The 24988-nt window shown below is 41.7% G+C and overlaps 1 protein-coding gene across 4 annotated transcripts in view; it reads right to left on the bottom strand.

Moving 5' to 3' along the window:
* Nucleotides 1-24988, bottom strand: part of eys (eyes shut homolog) — a 170797-nt gene that overhangs the window by 130295 nt on the left and 15514 nt on the right. For 2 of the 4 annotated variants that reach the window (XM_079690636.1, XM_079690638.1), the window contains exons 4-12: nt 24734-24930; nt 23801-23928; nt 22017-22131; nt 20567-20726; nt 15968-16072; nt 11274-11413; nt 9415-9578; nt 9001-9254; nt 7739-7843 (exon numbers count right to left, since the gene is read on the bottom strand). In XM_079690636.1, the coding sequence (XP_079546762.1) occupies nt 7739-7843; nt 9001-9254; nt 9415-9578; nt 11274-11413; nt 15968-16072; nt 20567-20726; nt 22017-22131; nt 23801-23928; nt 24734-24930 (1368 nt within the window). The remainder of the gene's footprint in view (nt 1-7738; nt 7844-9000; nt 9255-9414; nt 9579-11273; nt 11414-15967; nt 16073-20566; nt 20727-22016; nt 22132-23800; nt 23929-24733; nt 24931-24988) is intronic. The other 2 variants (XM_079690639.1, XM_079690637.1) reach the window with 2 other exon arrangements.

Genomic DNA, 24988 nt, shown 5'->3' with positions numbered 1-24988 from the left:
AGCCCCGCGCTGTGTCAAGCTGGGGCTCCCAACTGGACCTCACCATGGTCTCGCCCGCGGATGATGTCCTGGAGTTGGACTACATGGAGGACGAAGAGGATACCTCTGAGTTCCTCCTGTCCGACTCGGATGAGCAAGACGATGATGTCTTCGTGTCATCAGCTCAGGCTGCAAAGCCGGGAGCGATGGCTGCTCTCCCGGGCGATAGCGCACCAGCTTCGCCCTGTCTGAGCAAGGACCTTCAGGCCGTGTGTCAACGTGCCGCGTCCAGGCTGGACATCCCATGGCCTGAAATGGCCAAGGAGACCTCCAGGTCTCGCTACGAGGGGAAGACTTTGCCCCAAGCAGCGAGGACAAAGAGGCAGCTCCTTCCAGTCTTCCCGGAGATGCTGGACGAGGTGTCGGTCTCGTGGAGAGACCGCCCCTTCAGTAATAAGGCCCCAATCCAGGGTGCCTCCTCCCTGGACTGTGACGGTATGGAGAGGCTCGGCCTGCTCCGCATGCCGCCCATGGAACCGCTTGTGGCAGCCCACCTCCAACCGAGGCTGGCTCTGACACCAAGCAGGAACCCCACGCTACCGGTGAATGCAGACCGGTTCCAGTCAGCGATGACTGAACGGGCCTATAAAGCCGCAGCGTTGTCCGCCAGGGCACTCAACGTATCCTCACTGCTGACCGCCTACCAGGCGGAGCTCTGCGAGGACCTATCGAGCAAACCTGGGCCGGCCGTATGGGACGAGATCGCAGCGATCACGGACATTTGCCTCCGTGTGCAGCGCTGTGCAGTCCAGGCCACGGGCAAAGTCATGGGCATAATGGTGGTACAGGAAAGAGCCAGGTGGCTCAACCTGACCAACCTCCCAGACCGGGAAAAGGAGGATGTTCTTGACATGCCTATCGTTCCCGAGGGTATTTTCGGCTCCGCTTTAGTCTCGATGCAGCGGAGATGTGAGTCGAAAAAGAAGGAAGACGAGGCCCTCCACCTCTGTCTCCCCCGAAGGGTCCAGCCGCTACCTGCGACGGTCTCGCGGCAGTCCTTCGCCCAAGTTGCCTCACGTCCTGCCCGGTTCAAGGTACCGAGGCAGCAGAGGCCACAGCCCGCCCCGAGTCCCCAGCCCAGGCAGGAGACGAGGACGAGCTGGCCGAGGAAATCTCCGGTTTTGGCAGCTGCTGTTCAGGCACAGCCGACTCAGTCACCAGTCGAGGAAGAAGAAGCGGGTGGCCTGACAGCCTCCTCTCCTCTCCTCGGTGACAGAGCTGGAAGTTCCCTGTTCCCCAGCTCCAGATGTGTTTTCGGGGTGCCACCATGCCTCCATCTTCCCGCCACCTCGAGTGATGCCGCAACGCCATCCTCAAGTTCGCGCCAGAAGGGAAACAGACTTAATACCAGAGACAGAGAGTTCTGCTATCTGCTTAATTCACAAAAACACATGTCACAATTGTTGTTGTTTTCAAATAAACAATTTTTCACTGTCGCATCCAGGCTTCAAGCCGAGGGCGCAGTCCAAAAAAATGAAAAGAAAGACAATAAAAACAATAAACAGTCTGTCGCCTGTCCCTCTTTTGAGAGCAGCTACGGCCTCTCTCAAAAGGCGGATAATAGACGGGTCTGTGAAGGCACCACCGCCATGCGCATGCGCAGTGACGACTGGGGTTATAGAGCCGCTACCGTCACGCGCATGCGCAGTGCCGGCTGGGGTTGTGAAGGCACCACCGTCACGCGCATGCGCAGTCTCGGTGGGGATTGTCGAAATGGGGTACCATCGTGTTCAGACACTAGAGGGCCCCATAACACAAAAAATAGAGACTCAGAGGGTAAGAGACGTGACATCTCCGCTGGCTCTAAGGAGCAAACAGTGGGAGATGCTCACAACGTCTGCTTGGGTTTTCAAGACAGTAACACGGGGCTACAGACTCCAATTCGCTGTCACCCCCCCTCGCTTCTCGGGCGTTCTGTATTCACAAGCCCGAGGAGAGTCAGCCCATATTCTGGAGAGAGAGATTATCTCACTTCTAGAAAAGAAGGCTATATCGATAATACCCGCCGAGCAGAGTCAGAGCGGCTTTTATTCCAAGTATTTCCTCGTTCCCAAACGGGGAAGGAACGGAATTCGGCCAATACTAGATTTGAGGGCTCTGAACAAATATCTAAAAAGATACAAATTCAGAATGCTCACTCACACATCTCTGCTGCGTCTCGTGCGACAAAACGATTGGTTCACATCAGTCGACCTGAAAGATACGTATTTCCACATCCCAGTATATTACCCACACAGGAAATATCTGAGGTTCGCATTTCAGGGGATCTGTTACGAATACAGAGTACTTCCCTTCGGTCTGTCTCTCAGTCCAATAGTGTTTGTACGATGTACGCGTGTCATGGCGCGCGGAGAGTGATGGTTACTGTGAAATGCGTAATGGCACTGCGCCACTGGCTGCACCCGACTTTTCTGGTACGGGGCGTGCCTATGGGTGCTGTCCTTTCACGGAAGGTGGTCACCACAGACGCATGTCTGACAGGCTGGGGAGGTATTTACGAAGGTCGTCCGGTGAGGGGTCTCTGGAGCAGAGACCTCCAGCGGTCGCACGTAAATTACCTGGAGCTTTTAGCGGTGTTCCTCACCCTAAAACGCTTTCTGCCTTTTCTCAGAGGACACCATGTCCTCGTGAGGACGGACAATACGACCACAATATCGTATATAAACCGACAAGGGGGTTTGCGCTCTCTCCAGTTACACATGCTGGCACGCAAACTGATCTTGTGGAGCTGCGGCCGTCTTCTCTCTCTGAGAGCGACGCACGTACCGGGTGGGATGAACCTCGGGGCAGATCTGCTGTCCAGAGGTGTACCACTATATGCAGACTGGACTCTACATCCAATGGTTGTGAGCCAGCTGTGGGTGCGTTACGGCCGAGCCGCGGTAGATCTGTTCGCATCAAAAGAAAATGCTCACTGTGAGCTTTTCTTTTCAATGCGCGATCAAAACGCACCATTAGGCGTGGACGCGTTCGCGCACATTTGGCCTCCGGTCCTCCTGCACGCGTTTCCACCCCTGGCGTTGATACCCCCAACTCTGGCCAGAGTGAGGGAACGGCGACACACAATGATCCTGATAGCTCCGCACTGGCCTGCAATGTACTGGATGGCGGAGATATATCAGCTGCTGTGCGGTCAGCCGTGGCAGCTCCCCCTACGCAGAGACATACTGTATCAGGCGGGGGGGACGATCTTTCACCCACACCCGGAGCGCATGGCCCTATGGGCCTGGCCCGTGAGTGGTATAATCTGAATGCAGTGGGTCTCCTGCAGAAGGTGATAAACACTATTCAGAGTGCGAGAGCCTCCTCCACTAGGTCTCTTTATGACTGTAAGTGGAGGGTGTTTGAGGACTGGTGCCTTCAAAAAGGGCACACCTCTTTTCAATGCCCTGTGGGAGTGATTTTATCATTTCTACAGGATCTAATTGATAAACACAGAGCTTTCTCCACGATCAAAGTCTACCTGGCTGCTATTGCTGCATGCCATGTGGGTTTTGAGGGTAAGACGGCCGGCCAACATCCTCTGGTCTGCCGTTTTATGAAGGGAGCTCGCAGGCTCCTCCCTGTTTCCAGGTCACTGGTGCCCTTATGGGACTTGACAGTGGTTTTAGATGGGCTCACTCGAGCCCCATTTGAACCCCTGGAAGAAGCTGACATGAAGCACCTGTCACTCAAGACAGTGCTGTTACTGGCCCTGGCATCCGCCAAGCGAGTCAGTGACATTCATGCGCTATCTGTACATCCTTCATGCACTCAGTTCGCCCGAGGGTTAACGAGAGTGTTGCTGAAGCCCAACCCTGCCTTTATACCTAAGGTGGTTGGTTCATGTACCCCCATTGACATTGAGGCATTTCCTCCGCCGCTGTGTCCCTCCAGGGAACAGCAGCCAAATTTGCTATGTCCAGTCCGTGCTTTACGCATTTATATGGACAGATCAAAAGAGTTTCGTCATAATGACCAACTCTGTGTCCTGGGCTAACCCTCAGAAGGGCAAGCCTGTTACTAAGCAACGGCTCTCTCACTGGATTGTGGAGGCAATTGCTTTGGCTTACACGAGTCAGGGTCTCCAGGCACCTTCGGGTTTGCGTGCTCATTCGACTCGTGGTCTGGCTACATCCTGGGCTTTGTTCAAGGGTGTTTCCATCCAAGACATTTGTGCAGCAGCGAGCTGGTCCTCGCCGCTCACTTTTGTCCGCTTTTACAGATTAGACGTCTCTGCTCCCAGTGTGGCCCATGCAGTGCTGGGCCCATTGCTGAATTAGAGCTCTAACTGTTAAATTCTGGTTGGGTTTGGTGATTTTCGAGATAAGCTCGTCTGGCAATACGGGAGCTACAATATCCCATAGTGAGACATCGAACGGAGTGTTACGAAGGAGAACTATAGGTTACTTACGTAACCCCAGTTCTCAGAGTAACATGAAGTGAGATGTCTCACCAGACGGCCCTCCTTGCTATGGTGAAGCGAGAAGAGGTGATTATTTTGAATGATGCATGTGGCGTAGCGCAAGCTACTTATAGGGGTTAGATTCCCTGACGCTGACGTCAAGATCACCAGCCAATCAGGATTGGCGTAATGAGATTGATGCTTCTGTTTGCTCCGCGATGAGGCGCATCCCATAGTGAGACATCTAACTTCATGTTACTCTGAGAACTGGGGTTACATAAGTAACCTATAGTTACCAAGTTAGTGTGTTGTATAAATCATGTAGCTTGACGAATAACCATGTGTCTCTCTGCAACAGTTAGGTAGTCAATTTATGACCGGTAGAGACTAAACCCATATTTAATGTTCTAATTAATTCTTGAATGAATTTCCTACGTATTTTATCTATTTGTTTCTGTATTAATTGTTCCTGCCATTGGTTGTGTCAGGGTTTTATGTTGCCGTTGCCTTGTTCTTTTGCTCGCTCTGAATTGCCTGATGGATGTCTGCATAAAATTTAAAAAAAATAACCTCTTGAATCGTTCGCTTCTAAACATGAAGGATGTATCTATATCTCCTCCACATTCATCTGTATGCAGCCTGAAAAGTAGGTCTCACTCACTGGCAAAGGAGTGAAATATTTCAAAAATCACTTCCTAATGCAAATCCCTTTTATCAAGACTTGAATATACCCACAAGACAGCAGGATTATATACTTCCTGTTATAAGCATATTTTACATCAACACATCTATCTGGATGTTTGATGACCTTCCTACTACCCTTTTCTCATCATATTATGTATTGCCTGGACTAGTTAATGGACAGCTATTGCCTCCAACAGAGTGTTTCAGAAGTGTTTAATAACCAATTGTGCATGCAATTCACTCTGAGGTTAATGTTGCATGAAGGAATGTCACATTTACAGTGTCACCATCTCCAAATGGGACTCCCTGTTCTATCTCACAGCTACTAGAGGCTCAGCCCAATTCTGCTGCAGAAACAAAAGGTGAGACTTTTCACTTTATTCAAAATGTAGAGTAGTTAGAAGACATAGTTTGATGTGTTTTTGAATAGCTTAAAGCCAAGTCCTTGTGTAGCCATAGTCAGAGGCTAATGGTTACAGCCGTTGGTCATAACTGTCCCTCGGCTCAGAGAACTGCAGCACATCAGCTCATTTAGTCATCTGTACATCACCAACGTTATGTCTGCTTCACTGAGAAACTGAAAATAATGTTTCTGGGTAAAAGTCATCACATTCAGTTAAATGCAATAGAACTAACAAGCTTGTGTTGCTCATTACCTCAAACCAGAGTTCCTGGCTTTACTCTTTGCAAGTTAGAAAAGTAAATACTGTACAGAATGTAATGACATGTAGGGTGAAGTTGATAGATCATTTAGAGAATTATTAGTTTTCAGTATTGGTTGAAATAGAGAATTGCAACATGCACCCTTATTTTAAAGCAGCATCACATTCCCCTGGATTATATAGTTAAGGCAAAATGAATACGTTTGGTTCATAAAGGATTTGGATTAGCCAAATTCAGGTGAGAAACGCCAATCTATTTTCCCTTGTGTTGGCTCTATACTGTGTGTTCCTGTAGCAGTTTAATAACATGTCATAATTACGAAATGTGATTTTAAATTGTGACTAGGCTTAGATGACATTCACATTGTAAGTGTCGCTGCAAAATTACGAATTTAAATGGTGTTAACTTCACGGTCACAAGTCTGACGCTTTTTCCAAATAACATAGCTGCGAATAAACATTACTATAATGGCCATCACTACAGTGATTGTGTGTTTTGATGCAAATCCAGGTGCAGATTAAATATTTGTTTATTTTTGTTACCAAGACAACACATTGGCTGAAAGATCCCTAAAAAAACTGCAAACTGCAAAGAGATACTGTACTGTAGATGCAAACAGTGAACTGTAGTCGGGTGAAAAGATCAGAACTCAGGATGGGAGAATAGTTACAGCCCAGAGTTGCTTCTTTTTGTGTGTGTTTTTGTAGGCCGAAGCAAACAAACCTGACAGACCATGTATCTAATTGAATTTTTGAAAAGATAAAATGAAAAACACCCGTCTATAAATCTGTCAATGAAAACAAAGCAGTAATGGAAGCTTTACTGACACATTGGTGTTCTGTTTTGGCCCAAATCGAATTTGAGCATAGGGCAGAAAAACTAATAAGAGCAGATTATTTACAGTGATGCATTTGCTGTGTCCATAATGTTGTAAGAACACACCATGAAACAGGTGCTGCACGTGTTTCAAGGCCGTAAATGTTTAAATGACTTCACCCACATGTTGTTCTGATTTATTGTCCCGTAAAATAATAGGCAACTTCCCAAAGGGAAAGATACCTAAAACAAGATGCACCGTGAAAACCCAACAGCAGAGATATTGCTTCACTACATCACATTTAAATAACTTAAATATGAGGGGAGACATTCAAAATAATACAAATATAAAAGCTTTCCAGCATTAAAACGTACATTTCTTGCATCTTTGTGGAATATATTGAGAGAATAATTTAGCAAAACAGAACTAGTTCCCAGTCCCAGAGTGTGTTTTGTGCCTGGTCCACACCTATGTTTTGTGGATTTATATGTGAAATATTTGCCTGTACAACATGTTGTGTGGATTCTGGCTGTTTACTATTGAATGTGACATTGAACTGTGGCATACTGACTTGTGCAATCATCAGTGATTAAGTATTTTATTACCAGAGGGCAGAGCAAAATCAGCTGCAAACTGAGAAAGGCAACACCACCCTCTATTATGGACTGATTATGGATCCTTTTTTGAAAAACATTTTAAGCTTATAGAAATATGTGAATCAGGTTGTCACGTGATGAAAGGGCAATGGTTTGATTTCAGTCTAATTTGAAGACATTAACATGCATTAATACTAGGCAACATTGAAAACAGGCTTGTTTTCTTCCTGGTCAAATGTAACCTTGAATCAAAACAATTCAATGAGAATAAATCACCCCAACCAATAATAGAGATGTACTACTTCCATTAGCTTCTTAGAGGGCCTTTTCATATTCTTATTTAAACTATTATTTAGCCTTCATTCAAAATGGTGTAACTCATCCTTCTTGCCTTTGCTATTTTATAGGTGAAAACCTTGAACCATAACATACATACAGTATGTACATGAAAAATAAACACCTCCTACCATACAAATATACAATATATTATACAAATGATTAGCATGGTATTTATGTAAAGAAATGCTCAAAAATAGACAAGTATTAGGCACTTACCAACAGGACAGTGACAAATATAGTCGTTTACTAGATCCTTGCACAAGCCTCCATTCAGACAAGGCTGCGACCAGCAGTCATTTACATTCTCTGAGCAGGTCCTTCCTGCAGGACGAGGAGTGAAACAAATAAACTCTAATGTCACAGGGACTAGAGTTTAAAATTTGTTTCAACCAATACGTTTTTCTGTCACTGTGGTCATTTCATGATTATTGAGTTGTTAAGCTCTAGTATGTGAATCATATTTCTAAACACATTCAGAACATATGCAGTTCAATTTCTGTTTATTTTCTAAACAAGGAGCGGCATATGGTTTATTGGTGAAAGGGTTTTATTTCATGGGGAAGCTGATTGCCTCTGATTCCATTGGCTCAAAATGTGATTGAATGATTATGTGTTCAGCATGTTGCAGCTTGTATGTATGCAGAAACGGTGTAACCTCAATTGTATTGCCCTCTAGGCCAGAGTTAGATCGGGAATTGATTCCTGATTTTACTGACAAATGTAATGCTTCACTAGGCCTGGCCTCTGGCGATATTTCAGACCTCTTAGTTCTCTGTTGTCTGGAGTGCTCATAGAGAACAAACAGCCTGACGTCCTCAGGCTCTCCTCGTCGATGTGCACGGCTGTCAAAGGTAATTGTACCTTTTCCAACAGGACCCCCAGACACTGGCTTGTGCTGTGTTAATGATATACTATAAGATACTCACATAATCAAGGTGTTGACTGTAACTCCAGACTAAATATACTGTACTGCACACGCTTGGATGCACAGCCAGATCGTTATGGCAGCCAATAATAATTAATTTAACTGCTTGAACCTTACTGCACCACTTTTCAATGAGGACATTTTCATCACACAAGATTGGTAATATTAACAATCGACAATGTGCCAAATGTCTAAGTTATAGTCAGACTTATTCACAACTCTTGTATGGTTTTAACTATTTACTTGACTTTGATTCGGCATAATGAGATAATATAGAAGGGACTTTTCTTTTTACATGTGCCAACATTAATATAATTCAAATTTTCCATGATATCAACTCAACGTGGATATTTCCCCTGACCACATATACATATCAAAGGAGAAGCTCTACCTTATGGCCAACAATGGCAAGACAATTCTGATAAACCTGCATTTTGAATATATATTTCTCTCAAACTGTATACAAATATGTCTCTAAAACTTCTTATTCCTGTGAAGGCCTTAAATGGCAACGAATGTTCTCTCGTTCAGTCACAATCATACGGTCTCATACCCTCAAACCCTGGGGGACAGTGGCACCGATAATCACTGATCAGGTCCACACAGGTGGCGCCGCCTGCACAGGGGAAGCTGTTGCACTCATTTATGTCCAGTTCACAGAGCGACCCTTCAAATCCAAGCATGCAGCGGCAGGTAAAGTTATACTGCTGGTCTAGGCAAACGCCATGTTCCGAGCATCGATGGCCAACACAGTAATCAATGTCCTCTTCACAGTAGACGCCGGCGTACCCTCTGGGACAAAGGCAGCTAGCAAAAGATTAAAGAGAATGTCTTAATACTGTATAGAGGTAGAGGAGTTATTTCAACCCCGAAGGAAGAAAACAGTAAATGTCACAGCTTTTTACAATCATTGACATTCTTGTGTCTGAATGGCCTTGAGACAATCGAGATTTGTACACTCACCTACCTGTAACCATCAATCGCATCCACACAAGTGGCTCCATTTTGACACCAGTGTTGAACACAATCATTGACATTGATACGGCAGTTTTGACCCGACCAACCAGGTGTACAGATGCAGGTGTAGCTTCTGGCATCATTCAACACACAGCGTCCTCCGCTGGCACAAGGCTGTTGATAGAAGGGAGAGCTGTTAAGAGACGTGTTGTGAAAAATGATGAAAATAAGAAATGACTTCATCTTTTATGGTGATATTTTAGATTGCAGTCCTGTTCAAAAATATAACCATTAGTTTACAATGCAAGCCCTAATTGTTTCTTGCTCCTGGCTGCCTGAAAATGAGCTCCATTACAGCCACATGACACACTCATGAATACTGATCAATGCTTTATACTGGGTACACTCAGTATTCCATGTAGCGTCTACATGATGTCTTACAAGACAAAATCAATGGTCATTGAGGGCTAAACCTCCCAAGAGTTTTCAATAAGAAAACAGATATGCCTTCTCGCTGCTACATGTGTGTATATATATATATATATATATATATATATATATATATATATAGTGGAGGGGAAACAAAGGGGCTGAGAAGAGCTGGCTTGTGGGAATGAGTATAATACAGACATCATGGCATTTCTGTACGGGGGCCAACACAAGGCTTTCTCCACAGTGAGTGATCATCTCCATCTGTCATCTGAAGAAGCTCATCTGTTTTTTTCAAAAAGCTTTTTTTAACTGCAGAGGGTAGATTCATCTATACCTAAAGAAACCAAGCATTCAAAAATACAGACATTGCAAATCTCCAGTGGCACTCATCCGCGTCAGGTGGCAGAGGCCTTTTCAGTCCTGTAGATGTGCTTGCCTGCTGCATGCCAAAAGCAGAAGCCTTGACAATCACACAATTCCAGCTTTGTCCTCTTCCGCCATGACTGCTTAAAAAATCTGGAGGATGTGCTAACAACATTCAAAAGTAAAAATAACCAAAGAAATCTTCAATATACAGTACTGGGAATACATTGTTAAACCCATAGCCAGTAACAAGGTGTTTTTAGAGTCAGTGTTTGGTCAGCATCGTTTGGTTAACTACCTTTGTGTTTTGGTTCTGTTATGTTTGACACAGCAACATGTTAAATGCATGAATACAAGTCACAAGAAAGCAGGGAACTCATTCATTAGTCAATCATTTAATACAGCTCTTTTTCCACACCAACATACTGTACAGCTTCAGCACCAGCTGATTGCTGTGTTTATGGATTATCGCCTTTGCTGTCAATCTTCCTGTGGGAGTTATACTTATTTATATCCCTGTGTATAACAAAGGATTATCCCACATTTTAGAAATAAGATACTGAAATCATTTTGGAAGTCCTCAATGTTATTTCTGAATTCTGACTCACAGTTTGCAGTTATTTTGAAGGTTACTATAAATAACTATAAGTATTCCTACTTTCTTAAAGTTAGCAGTAAAAGACAGAGCTTTCGGCATTTATATTCAATCCATTGGATTAAGTTCTTAGGCCAAAGGGTCTAACTGTTCACCTAAAAATGAGTCCATAATTGAAGATGACCCTGACCAGACATAATGTGATCGTTCTATCATGTGTGTTATGTGTTCTTTTGTGACACAAATCATCAAAGAGAGTGCCGCAAGTCCTTTTAATATAAATTACATAAAAAGTCATCAATATTTTGCTTGTCATGGTTCCCTGCTGTTTGCTGCACTGCTGTTGAGAATACAATGACATTGCTGCAAGAGATATAAACAGAACATTTGGGAGCTCTATAAACATGTACAGAACTTAAGAGGAACACTTAACAAAACAGCAAATGAGGACAAATAGACCGTTAACATGTTTTACCCACTTGAAGTGTTTGAGGGCAGGGAACGCGGCAGGTATATTCAAGGCCACCTGGGAGATCCAAACACTCTGTCTTTGGTGGACATGTGATGTTGGGTAGGGAACAGGCATCTATCTCAACTTCACAGTTTCTTCCCAGAAATCCTGAAATAAAAAAAATGAATAACAGTAAATGTGACTCATGTAATACTTGACTAGACCCATTGCACACCCTTTCTTATTAATGTCACTCTACCAGGTCAGCCCTTGTGTATGTCTGATAAAAGAATCACATTTTTGGTTGAGTGCAGGATTGGTCCTGTTTTGAAGCATATTGGATGAGGTAGAGTGCTTCCCTGATTTTGTAAATAACTTAAGCCTCAATTAAATAGTTAAAGAGCACATATTATGCCCAATTTTGGTTTCATACTTTTGCTTTTTTTGTAAAGAAATATATTTTGTCCGTCTGATAAACCTGTATTTACCCTGTGTCAATCTCTTTACGGCCCTTCTCCTAAAAAAAGCTAAAATGGAGATCTCAAGACTTGAATGGAGATAATCAGATGAAGGATGATATATTAAAATGAACATGCCAGGACGAATGGTTTGTTGTATCCCATGTTTTCTGACCTAGGCGACCCACAAAAACTGAATTGGGTGTCTTTTTTAAAGCTTGTGGGTTGGTAGGCACTCCAGATCATTAAATCATGTGCACAAGCACAGAAAAGACTGTTTTTCATGATATGTTAACTTATTATTTAATCAAACCTGCTTCTTGAGCTCTTTAATTTTAGACTCATTATGTAACCATTATCAGATTTAAAAAAGGGTTAGTTGAAAAACAGACACGTTTTATGAAAGAAAAATCTTATTCAGGTGGTTTAATTTGAAATAGTTAAATGGATACCGAAACTAACATATCCTAAATATGTAAGCTTTAGGAGATTGTAGTGTGTGCATTCAACATTGAGTTGGTAATATATTCAAGGGGAGGTAGTGCTTGGACAAAAAGAAAGTGGCCAAAAACAAATGATTCCACACATTTTAAGACTTTGCTCGGTACGAGGTCCGGCACTCACTAGACAATTGTCTTTATTGTAAAACTTACTTCACCCTGAGAAGATGAAGCAGATGAGGCATATGAGCGGAAGAGGCTTAGGTTTGCTGAGATAACAGATGGGATTTAGTAGCAAGGCTGGAAAGCCAGGACGTGCCCTGAGGGATTTTGTTACCATGGATCTGTGGCCACATCTAGTAGCAGTTTACTTAGTGAGTTAGGGATTCATGATCAGGGATTTCGGCTGGCTGCATAGACATCTTCAGAGGCAGCTAAAAAGAGCAACCGATGGTCGTGTCTGAAAAATTCCGTGTTTAAGAGCAAATATCAGTGTCAACTCAGTAGTCAAACAACACTTTATACTCACTGCATAATCTTTGTAGGCTTACTGTTGATATTAATAGTAAGAGGGTAAATACAGTCATTGTAGGAACATAACATCTAATCTAGTATGAGCACAGTAACTGAAAGTAAAAAAAAGCGGCAGAGGACCGACTTGATGTTTTACGCCAAAGATTCGTTGGAGCTCGGCCAAGGAGAGCAACACAGGTTGATTACAAAGCTTTAGTCACGGTGTACGCTGCCATCTATTGGGAAGCTTCGCCTTTCTTTCGGGATATTTATATTACGCTGAATGCATTACATAAGCTCCAACTAATATGGCTATTATCTGCAAATTTAGGCAGGTGGCATAACACCAATGGGCCATAAATACCAAAACATGGTTACCTGAAGATTACCGAAATGAAACTAAGAAACCTACATTGTGATGCTTGAATAAGGGGATTAATAATTCCCGTAGTAAAAGGCATGTTGCTAAATAAAGTGACAGGCCAATGTGTATGGGAACAGTCCTGATATGTGCACTGAGCAGGTGTAATGGGGGCGGCACATAAGGACTGTTGAGCCGTCTGGGGTATAATGTGTCTAATTCAACTTGACATCTGTGATGGGAGGTTCCAATTCAATAACCTGAATGACATAGCCATCAGCCAAAGCGTCATTCCTCGAACATCACAGCCAGATTAACACATAGACGCTCACCCAAAAAGCACAAGGGAAAGTCATGTGATGTATTCGTATAAATTGTAACATCCAAATAAAAAAATGCATATATTTATTTGTAACACTGATCAGAAGGAAATGGAATGCATTTATATTGTACTTTTTCTAGTCTTTGCGAGGCTTCAAAGTGCTTTTCCATATACGAGTCAACGATAACCCAATTACACCCTTTCACACAGAGGCTGCCACACACGGTGCCACCTGCTGAGGTGGGCTATCATTTACACACCGTTGGCTATGTCATTGGGAGCAATTTGGGGTTAAGTTTATTCCCTGGGGATAAATTGTCATGTTGACTGCAGGGGATGGGAATTGAACCCCCCGACCTTCCGATTAGACCACTCTACCTCACAGCCACAGCTTTCTCAAAGATGAAGATAACAATTGCTAACCGGTGATGTATGCTTTTTGGAATGTTTTTTAAAGGAAATTCCCCATTGCCTTTAAAGAAGGACTTTTATTATAACAAGCGCTTATGATGTGAGGTTTCCATGATATTGTTGCATTGCTGTCTTTAAAATGGAAGGCCTTCAAAATAGTTTGCAAGTTCTCCCTGTGTCGGAAAAGGTTTCCTCCCTATGTCAGTGAAGTGATCTGGAAACTCGTGATTCCCTGTAGGAATGACTTTGTTTTTCTGTCTGTGTTTTTGCCCTGAGATCGACTGGCAACCTGTCCAGGGAGTGCCCTACGTCTTGCCCGATGCAAGAGCATCCATGCCCTCACAACCGTGAGCAGGCAGATCAATTGATGCATGGATGGATGGTTGACTCCTTGAGCTATCATTCACAATCTTTGTAACTATGGAGAATTGCGCCCCAGACACTTCAAGGGCTGACACAATTCATCAGCTGATGAAAATACCAAGCCACCTCTGAATGTCACCTCAAATAGAGACTCTAATGTGGCTTGCATCAGCAGCTGATGAGGCGAACAGCCTCTACAACCCATGTGTCATTAACACTGATATTGTCCTTTAATGTTTGATTTAACAAGAGTGAACAAACAAAATGGTAAATTTCCCTAAAGAGCCAAAAAACCTTTCCTGAGAACGGCTAAAAATAACAGCTTCAGAATCTTGTGAGAATTACTTCATCTGGCCACTAAGACGCTGTGCCCACACTGCAGTGAAATGTTCCAGGAATGTGGGCAAGAGCAACTGCCAGACAAACTAACTGTGCCCTGCCAGCAACACCAAGCTCCCCGAGTGGTCCATCAGTTAACGTTCAGTGAATGTAAATTCAGACTCGGTAAGCAATTACAGGAAAGTGTTATTAATGGGAGTGTCATAATATAATATTATGACACTCCCTTTAATATATTTGCACAATTTGGTTGCATTATAGATTTTTGGCAATGAGCGTGGTGATTTTTTTTTTATCACAGGCCAAGGCTGTACACTGATACTGTGAATAATGTGACAAAGTCACTGGCTCTGGCTTGCTGCCTCTAAAAGGCACAATAGTGCATGTTGAGACCAGTGAGAGACCTTTCATAATGGGTTTTATTCAACTTGTGGTTTTAAAATAAAAACAAATGTATAGGCTTTAATGAAATGTACTGAAAATGTGTTAGATTTAATATATTCCTTTTACTAGAATGTCATGGGAAGATGTTCTTCCGACTATGGAAAAAGGTTGTTGCTAAAAGCATGTAAACAAGCCAATGTGAGAGGGCGTTCACATGAATTTTCATTGGGAAACAAATCTGTCTGATTATTCCCCCACCACATGAATGCACAAATCTCATATCCAAAACATTAAAGAAAGTAAATTGGTTAATAGTTTGTTTATCTGCCCTATCATTTGGATTAACATTTTATGTGTTGCTCTTTGAAAAATGCAACAGTCTTCTACTAAATGTTTCATTAAAATTGGGCAAAATATATCTTATTTTGTGGAGGTTATGGACAAATAAACCAAGCATAGAAACAGGTTTTTAATTAAAAAGGGTAAAAGTAAGAAGTTTGATTCACAATTAAATCATGCTGACTTCTCTATCTTAACTTCTTCAGGCAGGAAGTACAGCCTAGGGTCCCCGCTGGCAAGGACTAATTGTTGTTAGTTTAGTACTCTGAGATGGCTAAGGCCACATCCACTGCACACAAGGGGTGTTTCTCAATGTCGAGGACGCTTCCTTGATAAGACATGTCTTCTGAGTCAGGTCCTTCAGAAGCGAGGCAAGAATCCTTCCTAGTCTCGGCAAACGAAGAATGGTGGAACAGGCTAACAGGTGTGCAGGTGTGCGTCATATGCGAGGCCCCGCCTTAAATGGAGCGCGATTTCCACCAAAGATTTTGGAAATTGGTCCGTGCACAAAGCATTGTGGGGATTTTAAGACCGCTGAGGATAAACATGTGCAGCCTCGAAATTTCCCGCAATGAAGGACGCAGGCCACAGTAGAATTCCAAGGATCCTGGACATTGGAACAGTTTTTGGCGGGACTCGATGACGTAGCATCCTTTAAATAGTGGCTCTGGAGGAGCCTTCCTCGACACTGAGAAACACCCAAGGTCTGCAGCACGGCCTGCTTTCACAGCTGATACGGATATCACTTAATTGTCATTACAAAGCCCTCGTTTTGAGAACAGCCCAACCTACCTGCAGGACATTGGCATTGGTGGTGTCCTAACAAGTCAGAGCATGTGCCATTGTGCTGACAGGGACTGGAGTCACACTCGTTGATCTCAGTCTCACAGTTCGTTCCTGAAAAAAAAGAAAAGAGGTAAAAAAACGTTTTGATTAGTTGAATTTGTATCGGATAACCCTTTTCACAAAGAGCTATTTTTGACTGATAACATATTGCATATTTCAAATATTATTGTGCCAAATGCCCCTTTTTCCTGTATGAATAGAAAATCCTAGGAACATGTACTGACCATATTTAATAAGCAAGTGTTCGCCAAACACAGTTATATTTCCTGTAACACATTCCTTTTCTTTTTCAGGGGCTCATCATCTGAGTCCTCAAGGGCCTTACTAAAGGAATGTTCTGCGGCCTAATTATTGTTTAAGAGCAGACGTTGCATAAAGGCTGAAAACCAGGGAGAACAGCTACTTTGGCTCTGTCCAAAAAATACTAAGAAACCAGCCTACCAACAACAGCAATAAGCACTAGATAACATAGCTTATTTGTATCAATGCAAGTGTCATAACAGCAAATATACTGGGGTTAGATGTCTCTTGACCTCTTGACTAGGAATACAGACGACCTGCAGTCTTTAAATCACTCCAACGTTGATATGTAAGTGTTGGTAAGCATAAATAAATATATAAATACATGTGTGTGTATATTTATAGCCATTTCCACAGCCTGCAACTAATTGGCAGTAGATGAACTGCTTGCATACACTAGAGTAGAATAAATTGTACTCGCAATACCTCTCTACACAAAAGGAAAAACTTATTTCCACAAATGTTGCTTTAAGAAAAGCCTCCAACAGCTTGAGCCCCACTTCACCCGAAACAATAATTAGACTGCAAACATTACTTTAATAAGATGCTGTATAGGATTCAGGCGGTGAGCTGCTGGAATTGGAAAGAGAGAGATGTGATTGGAAAGGCTCACTTTCTTGTTAAAAAAAATAAACACTTAATAACGAGCTCTGTCCCGGCTGAAGAGAGCAGAAGAGCTGGGGGATTGCAGGTTGCTTGATGGGAGATTTGTTTTGTGCTCAGCTGCCTCAGCAGCTGCTAGTTCTACCGCTGTGGTTGGGGGTGGGTGTCTTCCAGCACAGGTTATTCATTTAAAGTGTCCTATCATCAATAACAGCGCAGCAATGACATGTAGCGAAAGTCCCTTCTTGACAGCGGCAACCTCATGCTACAGCACAAACACCATGATTGATATCATCTTCACGGCGGTTGCTACAGGTCATTATATTCAAAATATGCCATGCTGTGCCGCAGAATATTATACAAATTTGTCCTACTAAAACCTGAGAAACGCCCACCCTCACTGATGGCTGTGAATTAATTCAATTATGCAGTGTCGTAGGCTTTTTTCATGAAATGTCAATGATATGATATATGGTGATTTATAAAATGTTTGTACTGCAATGTCTTATCAGTGATGAGGAACAGTGATTTTGAAACTAAATATAAATTAAATATCATTTAAATTAAATTCAAGCAAAACACTTTTTGCCTATTTGGACAATCATTATTTACCTGTATGTTCCTTAAAGTCTATAGATACTAATTGGCAAGTTAACATTTAAATAAAAAACAATTGTGACGTCCAGGTAAAGAAAAACAGGTTTCACTATTTGTCTTTTAATCAAACTCCTGCATCTTTGGTGGATTCTAAACATACATTAACCTGGATGCTTAGTTTCCATGCCTTCTATTGTGGTCCACGTAATACAAAAATATAGTGAATTTGAATGAGACTATCAAAATATATGCCAGCAGTTGTTGTTTGGTGAAAAACAAAGCCTTTTAAAATGAAAACCGAATGCCCGGGTTTGAGTAATGTTTCCTGAGTTATGATCAATGATAAGAGTACGGTGGGGTTTCTGGGCAAAGCTTCAAATTAAATTGGCCTTTCTATGCTGCATGGCCAGACATTGTAAAGCAAAAATCCCAAGATGCGAGAAAATGATGAATTCTATCAGTCACTAAGACCTGCCATGGTGTAAGAGACAATTTTCCATTACTGAAGTGGCAACAGATTTCAGCTTTGAACAGAGGGGAAAAAGCGTGTTCATGTAGTGCTATGTAAGGGCTTATCTGACTGACAGGTCAGTGTGTCAGGACTTTAAGCTAGATTGGGAAATACGCTATAGGCCAAAACCTGAGTGCACTGGAGAAGGAAAAAAAATACATTCACCGGTTGTTTAAGCAATGAAACAATACTGTGGGGTACAATTGTTAACCCTATATAGTATTAACAATGTTCAGCAAGGGTTAACATCTTTATTTATTGTTTTAATAATACATTTATTATAGAAGAATCTAAATAGGGATGATGCTCATGAGCCTCTTATGATATAGGGTCTGACATTTATGATTTTATTTCAAAGGCAACATTTACAGTTAATTAAAGCAATGCTAGAAACATGATATTATTATGGAATTAAATAACATAGCTGTAAATCCGATAACATATTCACCTCTCCTATATGGGGTATCCGCTGCAAACATTATCACAGAAGCATATAGCTTATTTATAAATATGTTCTGAAATACTCTGTTGTGTTTATACTGTATTTGTCTCCACATGGGAGGTGTCAAAGAACTTGTGAAAATCAAACATGATGTTGTCTGTTTTCAATGAATTTGTTGCATCTTTTTAAACGAAATGAAAAGAGCTAGGCTTTTTCTTCTTAAATTCATACTCTGTAACAACAACCTCTTTTGTTTTTATGTCCCTCCCTTGTTCCCCTTGTCTTTTTTTTTAACAGTTGTCAACTTTCGGAAATGTTCCGAGCTGGCAGCTAATTAGTAAGCAGTTTGCCAGAGTACTTGGATTAAATGCAATCAGCAGCAGGCCTTAGAAATGTCAAGCAGGCAAGGCGACTGGTAAATAAGCTTCAAGGTTAAACAAAAATAAAACATCCTTCATTGAAGAATTGGCTTTGCTTTCAAATGTGTGGTTGGCTTGTGATTTGAAAATCACAAGCCAACCACACACTTTTTGGCATGAACATTTGTGCAAATTATTTGTTTCAATTAATTTGCACTTCAAACACATTCAGTTGGTTGTAGTTGCTAGTTTTGGTTCTTCCCTGGTTGGGTTTAGATAATGTTTACAGCTAGTGTTTACTGCTGATAATATAAATTAATTGCTCAGTGGGGGAAGTTTTTCCTTGTCCACCTCCTAAAGGGGGCCAGAGGTCAACATTTTGTAATGCAGCAGCAACACATAAGCTGCTTTGTAGCAGTTGCTTGCTAACATGGGGGTTTAAACCAAAATCTGCCTCCCTTCTAACTACGGTGCTCAGCTGGGGCCATCTGCAAGCAATGTAGAGTAATTGGTGTCTTTGAGTGATCCATGTGACCCCCTGTCTCAATAAAAAAATGCTCTCCGGTGAGACATCACTATTGTGTTACAAGGTAACAAACATTTACTAGGGGACAGTTCAAGATTGCTTTATGCTAGCTGTAAAGATATTAGAAAAACTGACATCAGAAAATGAAATGAACTCATAAAGAGTCTTTGCTTTAAAAGCAAATGTATGCTTGAAATCTTATTATTCTGTCTTTGTTTAGATGCTTTTATTTGAATCTTATTAACAATAATACATTACATTATTATCAGTATTTGTTTAACCTAAGTTATTGACTTTTGATTATTCACATGATTTCTGTGTACTGTATATTTCAAACTTTAACCTTTTGCACTTTAAAACACAAACAAAAGGCAATGAAGAAACTTTTATAATTGATGGATCAATCTAAGAGTCGTATGTGTCACGATCTGTCTGCGTTGTGTTTTATCTTGTTTAGATCTGTCTTTGGTTTCCTGTCTGTGTGTGTTCCCTCCTACCTGTTCCCTCCTACCTGTTTTCTTGATTGTGTTCACCTGGTGCCCCTGTGTTTTCTCCTCCCTCCTCACCTGTCTCTTGTTTTCAAATCTAGCTGGAAGCTCCTGCTGGGTGCACTGTCCTGCGAGATACCGGGACCTGCCTCGAAACACTGGGGCCATTGCATCATCGTTATCAGGAAATGATCGTTATAGGGCGTAGACACGGAGCCGTTTGGCCCACCAGAGCGTTTCGTCCGCAGATCTACCCACCTTGGGACCCGTTATCGTTATCTGCGTTTCCCTGTCAGCGTCGTGTGGCAGAACCGTCTATCTGATAGAGAACTGTAGCGGATACGACCGTTATCGTCCTCGTGTGGCTCCAGCTACAGTCTTAAAATATTCCGAAAATGAATGCCTTCACCAACTGTGTTGGATGTCTGCCTCACATATTTGCATAATATACATTTCATTCAGTAAACATGATGTTTACATAGCACCAAATGTCAAAACAGAACTCAAACCTCTGCCAACAGCATGTTAATGTCAAGCTATACCAGTTCCACGTCAGATATTTCCCAAACATTCATCAGTCCTTCCTTGCCTGAAGACCAACATTGCCACAAGTGTTTTTACAAATTGATCCACATTTTGAGATAAACTCCCAAGAGACAGACGGACCGCCGGATGGAAAGAGGCAACAAAACCAGATAAAAAAAGCAAAGTTATCTCACCTGTTAAGCCGTGGGGGCACTTGCAGGTGTATCGTGGAGGAGAGGATAGCTGACTTGCTGTGATGCATGTGGCTCCATTCAAACAGCTGTTGGGTTTTATCAGGCAGGCATCGCCTACATATTGACAAAACTCTCCAATCCATCCTGGGGCACAAACACACTGCAGGAAAACAACACACTATTTGTTTGGGTATGTTAGAGCAGAGATTTGTTTTCCATTGTTTTTTTCTTCTTCTACCTGAGCACACTGGATTTCAAATTAAACAATGACCATGAGGAATACAGTGTTGACTCTGTTTTAAGGACGTTTGGTGGGTGAAAAGTGTAGAAATGTAGTTTATTTCCCCCCTTGAGCTGCATGAATTACGAAGAAAACATTTTGCACAGTGTTCATCTGATGTGGTTGTTAACATCAGGGGCAGTTTAGACAAACTGACATTTTTGTTGGAGTTATGGTTTAAGTGGCTTTGATGTTCAGGGTTTCTCTTTTGAATTTGTATTTGGGTGAACCGACCCTTTTTTTGCTAGAAATCTGCACTTTGCCCTAAGACATGTTTACATTTGGTTTGCTGGAGTACAAATGCAAAGCATAGCAGTCGAAATCCAAATCCAAAAGAACTGTTCTAGACTATATTTACAAATATTAAATCCATTTGATCCAAACTCTGGTTTTATTCTGTCTGTAAAGAGCCTCTCTGTTACCGAGCAAATCAATGAGTATGCTGCATTTAATGGACTACCCAATGGTTTTTCATACCCAAAGGTAAAATCACTTCAGAAATATACAAAAAAAAAAAAAAAAAAATTAAAAATGGCCTATGTGCAGCGAACATACAGTAATTGTTTTGCTTTTGTCCGGCCCTGGTTTAAGGAGCACCAATAGGCAGTGCTGAAAAGTGCTTTAGATGAGGAACATTCTCAATGGCCTAATGGAACAAGACTGATGGGGAATAATTAGGAGCTATGGGGCATTAGGAGCAGTCTCAGGTGTTGTAAAGAACACAGACATTGGAGGAGACTGAGCAATAGAAAGGCAAATTAGACCAGAAGCTGTCTGTTGGAGCAATACGTCTACATACTCACAGTGATCAATGGGTACGAATTGGATTACTGCTGTCTGGAGATATTTTCTATTAGTGAAGTTATTCTCTTTGTTTTTCTCAGAGGCAATAAATATACCATTTCTATCCTTGTGAAATCTGTAGTTTATATTTGTATTTAATTAAAGAGAAAACAAATCATAACATAGTAGCTGCCGGTTAGCATTTGCCAGTAAATCATCTAATTTAAGGATAGATACATCTAGAAAAGAATATCACTTTATACATTATATACGCTATGTCTTTCTATCTTTATTCACTTCATGTTCATACTGTTTTTTGGTGCAGCATGAGTCATATTTTGCGGCCTACAGAGTATTTCATTTAGACTGTAACATTGAATTACTTACCTGATGCCCGCCAATTACACTCAAACACAATCCCTCATTCAGGCAGTTGATATTGAGCAGCCTGCAGTAGTCAATTATTTCTTCACAATTCTTCCCGGAAATCCCACTCAGACATCTGTTAAGAGGAGGTCAGTGTCATCGGATCAATTCAGCCAAAGCCTTTAACACTAACAAGCCATATGTGTTTCTTTTACAAGATTTATTGGGCCATAATTTTGTTTTCTACATGACCTGTTTGTGAAACAAACGTGGGTGATTTATTAACTGCAAATAGTTGTTTTATTTTGTATGACCTGGATGGCCAAAAACAGTGGAGTCGGATATCAACACAAATTAACACGAAAATAAATTATAAATAACAGATTATACTTCGCTACAGCTGAATAAATCCCCCTTCATATTTTGCTGATACTGTCTTATATAGAAAATGCACCCATAACTTGATTTACATTCTTGTAACTTTAATACATTGTTTCTTTGATTTGTATTATATTTAAGAGAATAAAGAGTGGTTATAATTAAGAAAAACCCAATTGTCAAATGTATTATTTTGGAGCCTCCATCACAATTTGTGTGACAATATAAAACAAATTAGTCTGTGATCTTTTACAGTATAATGTCTGGATTTAAAAGACATAAAATGCAGAAACCTCAAAACAATAGTTAAATTAAATAACCAAAAACATGTCTAACTTGTCTTTAAGGAAATGTGGACCACTGTTAGTTTTTTATTTAAAGGTGAAGATGTCATTATACTTTATACATATTTGGTGTGCAAGTCGGTATTAGGCTCCAAAAAGGTGTATGTAGGATTGATAAAAGATAACAGCCGTTATGTTAAGGTTAACAAAGCATCCAGCGTATGAGTGTGGTTCTGAAGTCTTTTTTATTAATGTTAGAGGAAAATGAAATGGAGAAATAAGCTACACCGGCTCTGCAGACAATACTGTGAGTGAGATCAATTCATTGTATGTTGTGGTCTTCACATCAGATGCATTAACAATAAGCCAACATTGAGGCTTAAGGTCTGCCAGAAAGGTTTGTTATAGCCCTAAAGCTCTTAATTACAATGCAATTATAATCACAATTCAGTGTAGAAATGGAGAAAAAGGACCAATTTGTGTCCATTCAGAGGGAAATATTCACATGATCTTCCAGGCATCCGGAAAGGTAACAATAGGCCCAATTCCAAATCACACCCTACCCACTCCCACTCCGTGGCGGAGTGACACTCGCAGCTCAACGAGGCTCCCTCCTATCAGATGAAGGGTGCAAATACAGCGGCAAGCTTTGGAACAAACTCCCCTCTCTCCGGCAGAAACAGGAAATGCCGTAACTGTATGTAACAGTTCCAAATCAGCGTCTCTTAGACAAAAAATAAAATGAATAAATAAAATAAAACTCCAAACATCTTTAATTGTGTTCACAGGTATGATCCTAAGTAAAACAAATATGAGGTTATCATAAGGTTGTTAACATTGCAATTTATCAGTGAATGTTTGCTGGAACTGTTTGTACACAGCTTGTTTCCTGACGCGCACAAAAAAGCATTGAGTCCGGTCAGGTAGGGCAGCAGGTGAAGTCAGCTCCGATGCAGACTTGCTGTTTGAGGGCTTGATAACCCACTCCCCCTCCACACTCATTGGTTTGGAACAGCACTTAATGTGGCGGACCCTCCACGCGAACGTGCAAACAGCGGGGAAATGTGTAGGGGTAGGATGTAGGGGGTGGATTGGAATTGGGCCAATGAAAGTGACCTCCACTCAATCTATGTTATGTTTTACCTGCAGAAATGCTCATTCCCCCTGGACACACAGGTGGCGTTGTTGAGACATGGTGAGGGGCTGCACAGGTTCTGAAGCCTCCTGCAGGCTGGGACCACAGAACCATCGGCACAGACACAATCAGAGGCCTGCACACAGAGAGAGAAACACACCAAGTCTTCTGACAGCTCGGAAAACTGAGTGATTACACAAACATGACATAAGATCCCTAACTGCAAGAACATTATCAATAAAGCAATTATTTGTGGGTAGAGTATCTTACCTTGATTAACTCACATTATTATTTGTTACTGATCTCTTCAATTATTTTTAACTGCATCTAAGTAGGCAAGTAAATAACATGTATATGCTAATGGTTTCGTAATTCAAAGGTAAAGAGATTGTAACTTCATATTAAGATTCAAGAAAAATATGTAAGTCGGGCTGCAGAAATATCATCCATTATTTTGATAAATGTCCCTTTTAGACTGCTCTACTCTAGTACTGCAAATGTGCTGTGAAAATATGCAGTGCACTTGACAAACAGAAATGAACAAAACAAAGGTCAGGGGAAGACAATTAAATCATTACTGTATTTTCTCTGGTGTATCCTTGAGAACATTAGAAACTCCACTGCCTTTGCAAAATGTATGACCGCAATGGCATTGCTAGTGAAAGATGAAAATTGCAGCAGGCATCTAATTGCAAAAAGCTTTTGACGAGAGGCATTTCAAACTGGCACTTAAACATGCGCTGGGTCATTCAATCAAAATGCTAGAGGAAGCAAGCTCTCATTCCCTGAGCTCATCTTCAGGAGGAAATATTAATTGCTGTTGCAGCCTTCAAAATGAGGCTATTTGATCTTGTTTCAAGACACTATATTCATTTTCATATGTCATTTCTAGTTCATCTCCCACCGAGATAAAACCAATAGGGGGAAATTAAAATCCTCACACGCTCCCCTGCAGTGCAGAGTTGTTCCTCCTGACATGCGTGTAACATGCAATCGTAGAACACTCTGGATTCACAGTTGACGCCCCCAAAATGTTCAGGACAACGACAAACAAATCCTTCAGGGGTGGGCTCACAAACACCGCCATTTCTGCATGGATTTGGATCACAGGGGCCTTTCCTCTTCTCACAAGGTGGGCCTGCAAGGAAGATACAAAATGACAGCATTTGTATTCAGATTGTGGTAACTGTATTTAC

This window comes from Notothenia rossii, assembly GCF_949606895.1.
Source record: "Notothenia rossii genome assembly, chromosome: 6".
NCBI classification, from domain to species: Eukaryota; Metazoa; Chordata; class Actinopteri; order Perciformes; family Nototheniidae; genus Notothenia; species Notothenia rossii.
This window is presented reverse-complemented; position numbering and strand designations above follow the sequence as displayed.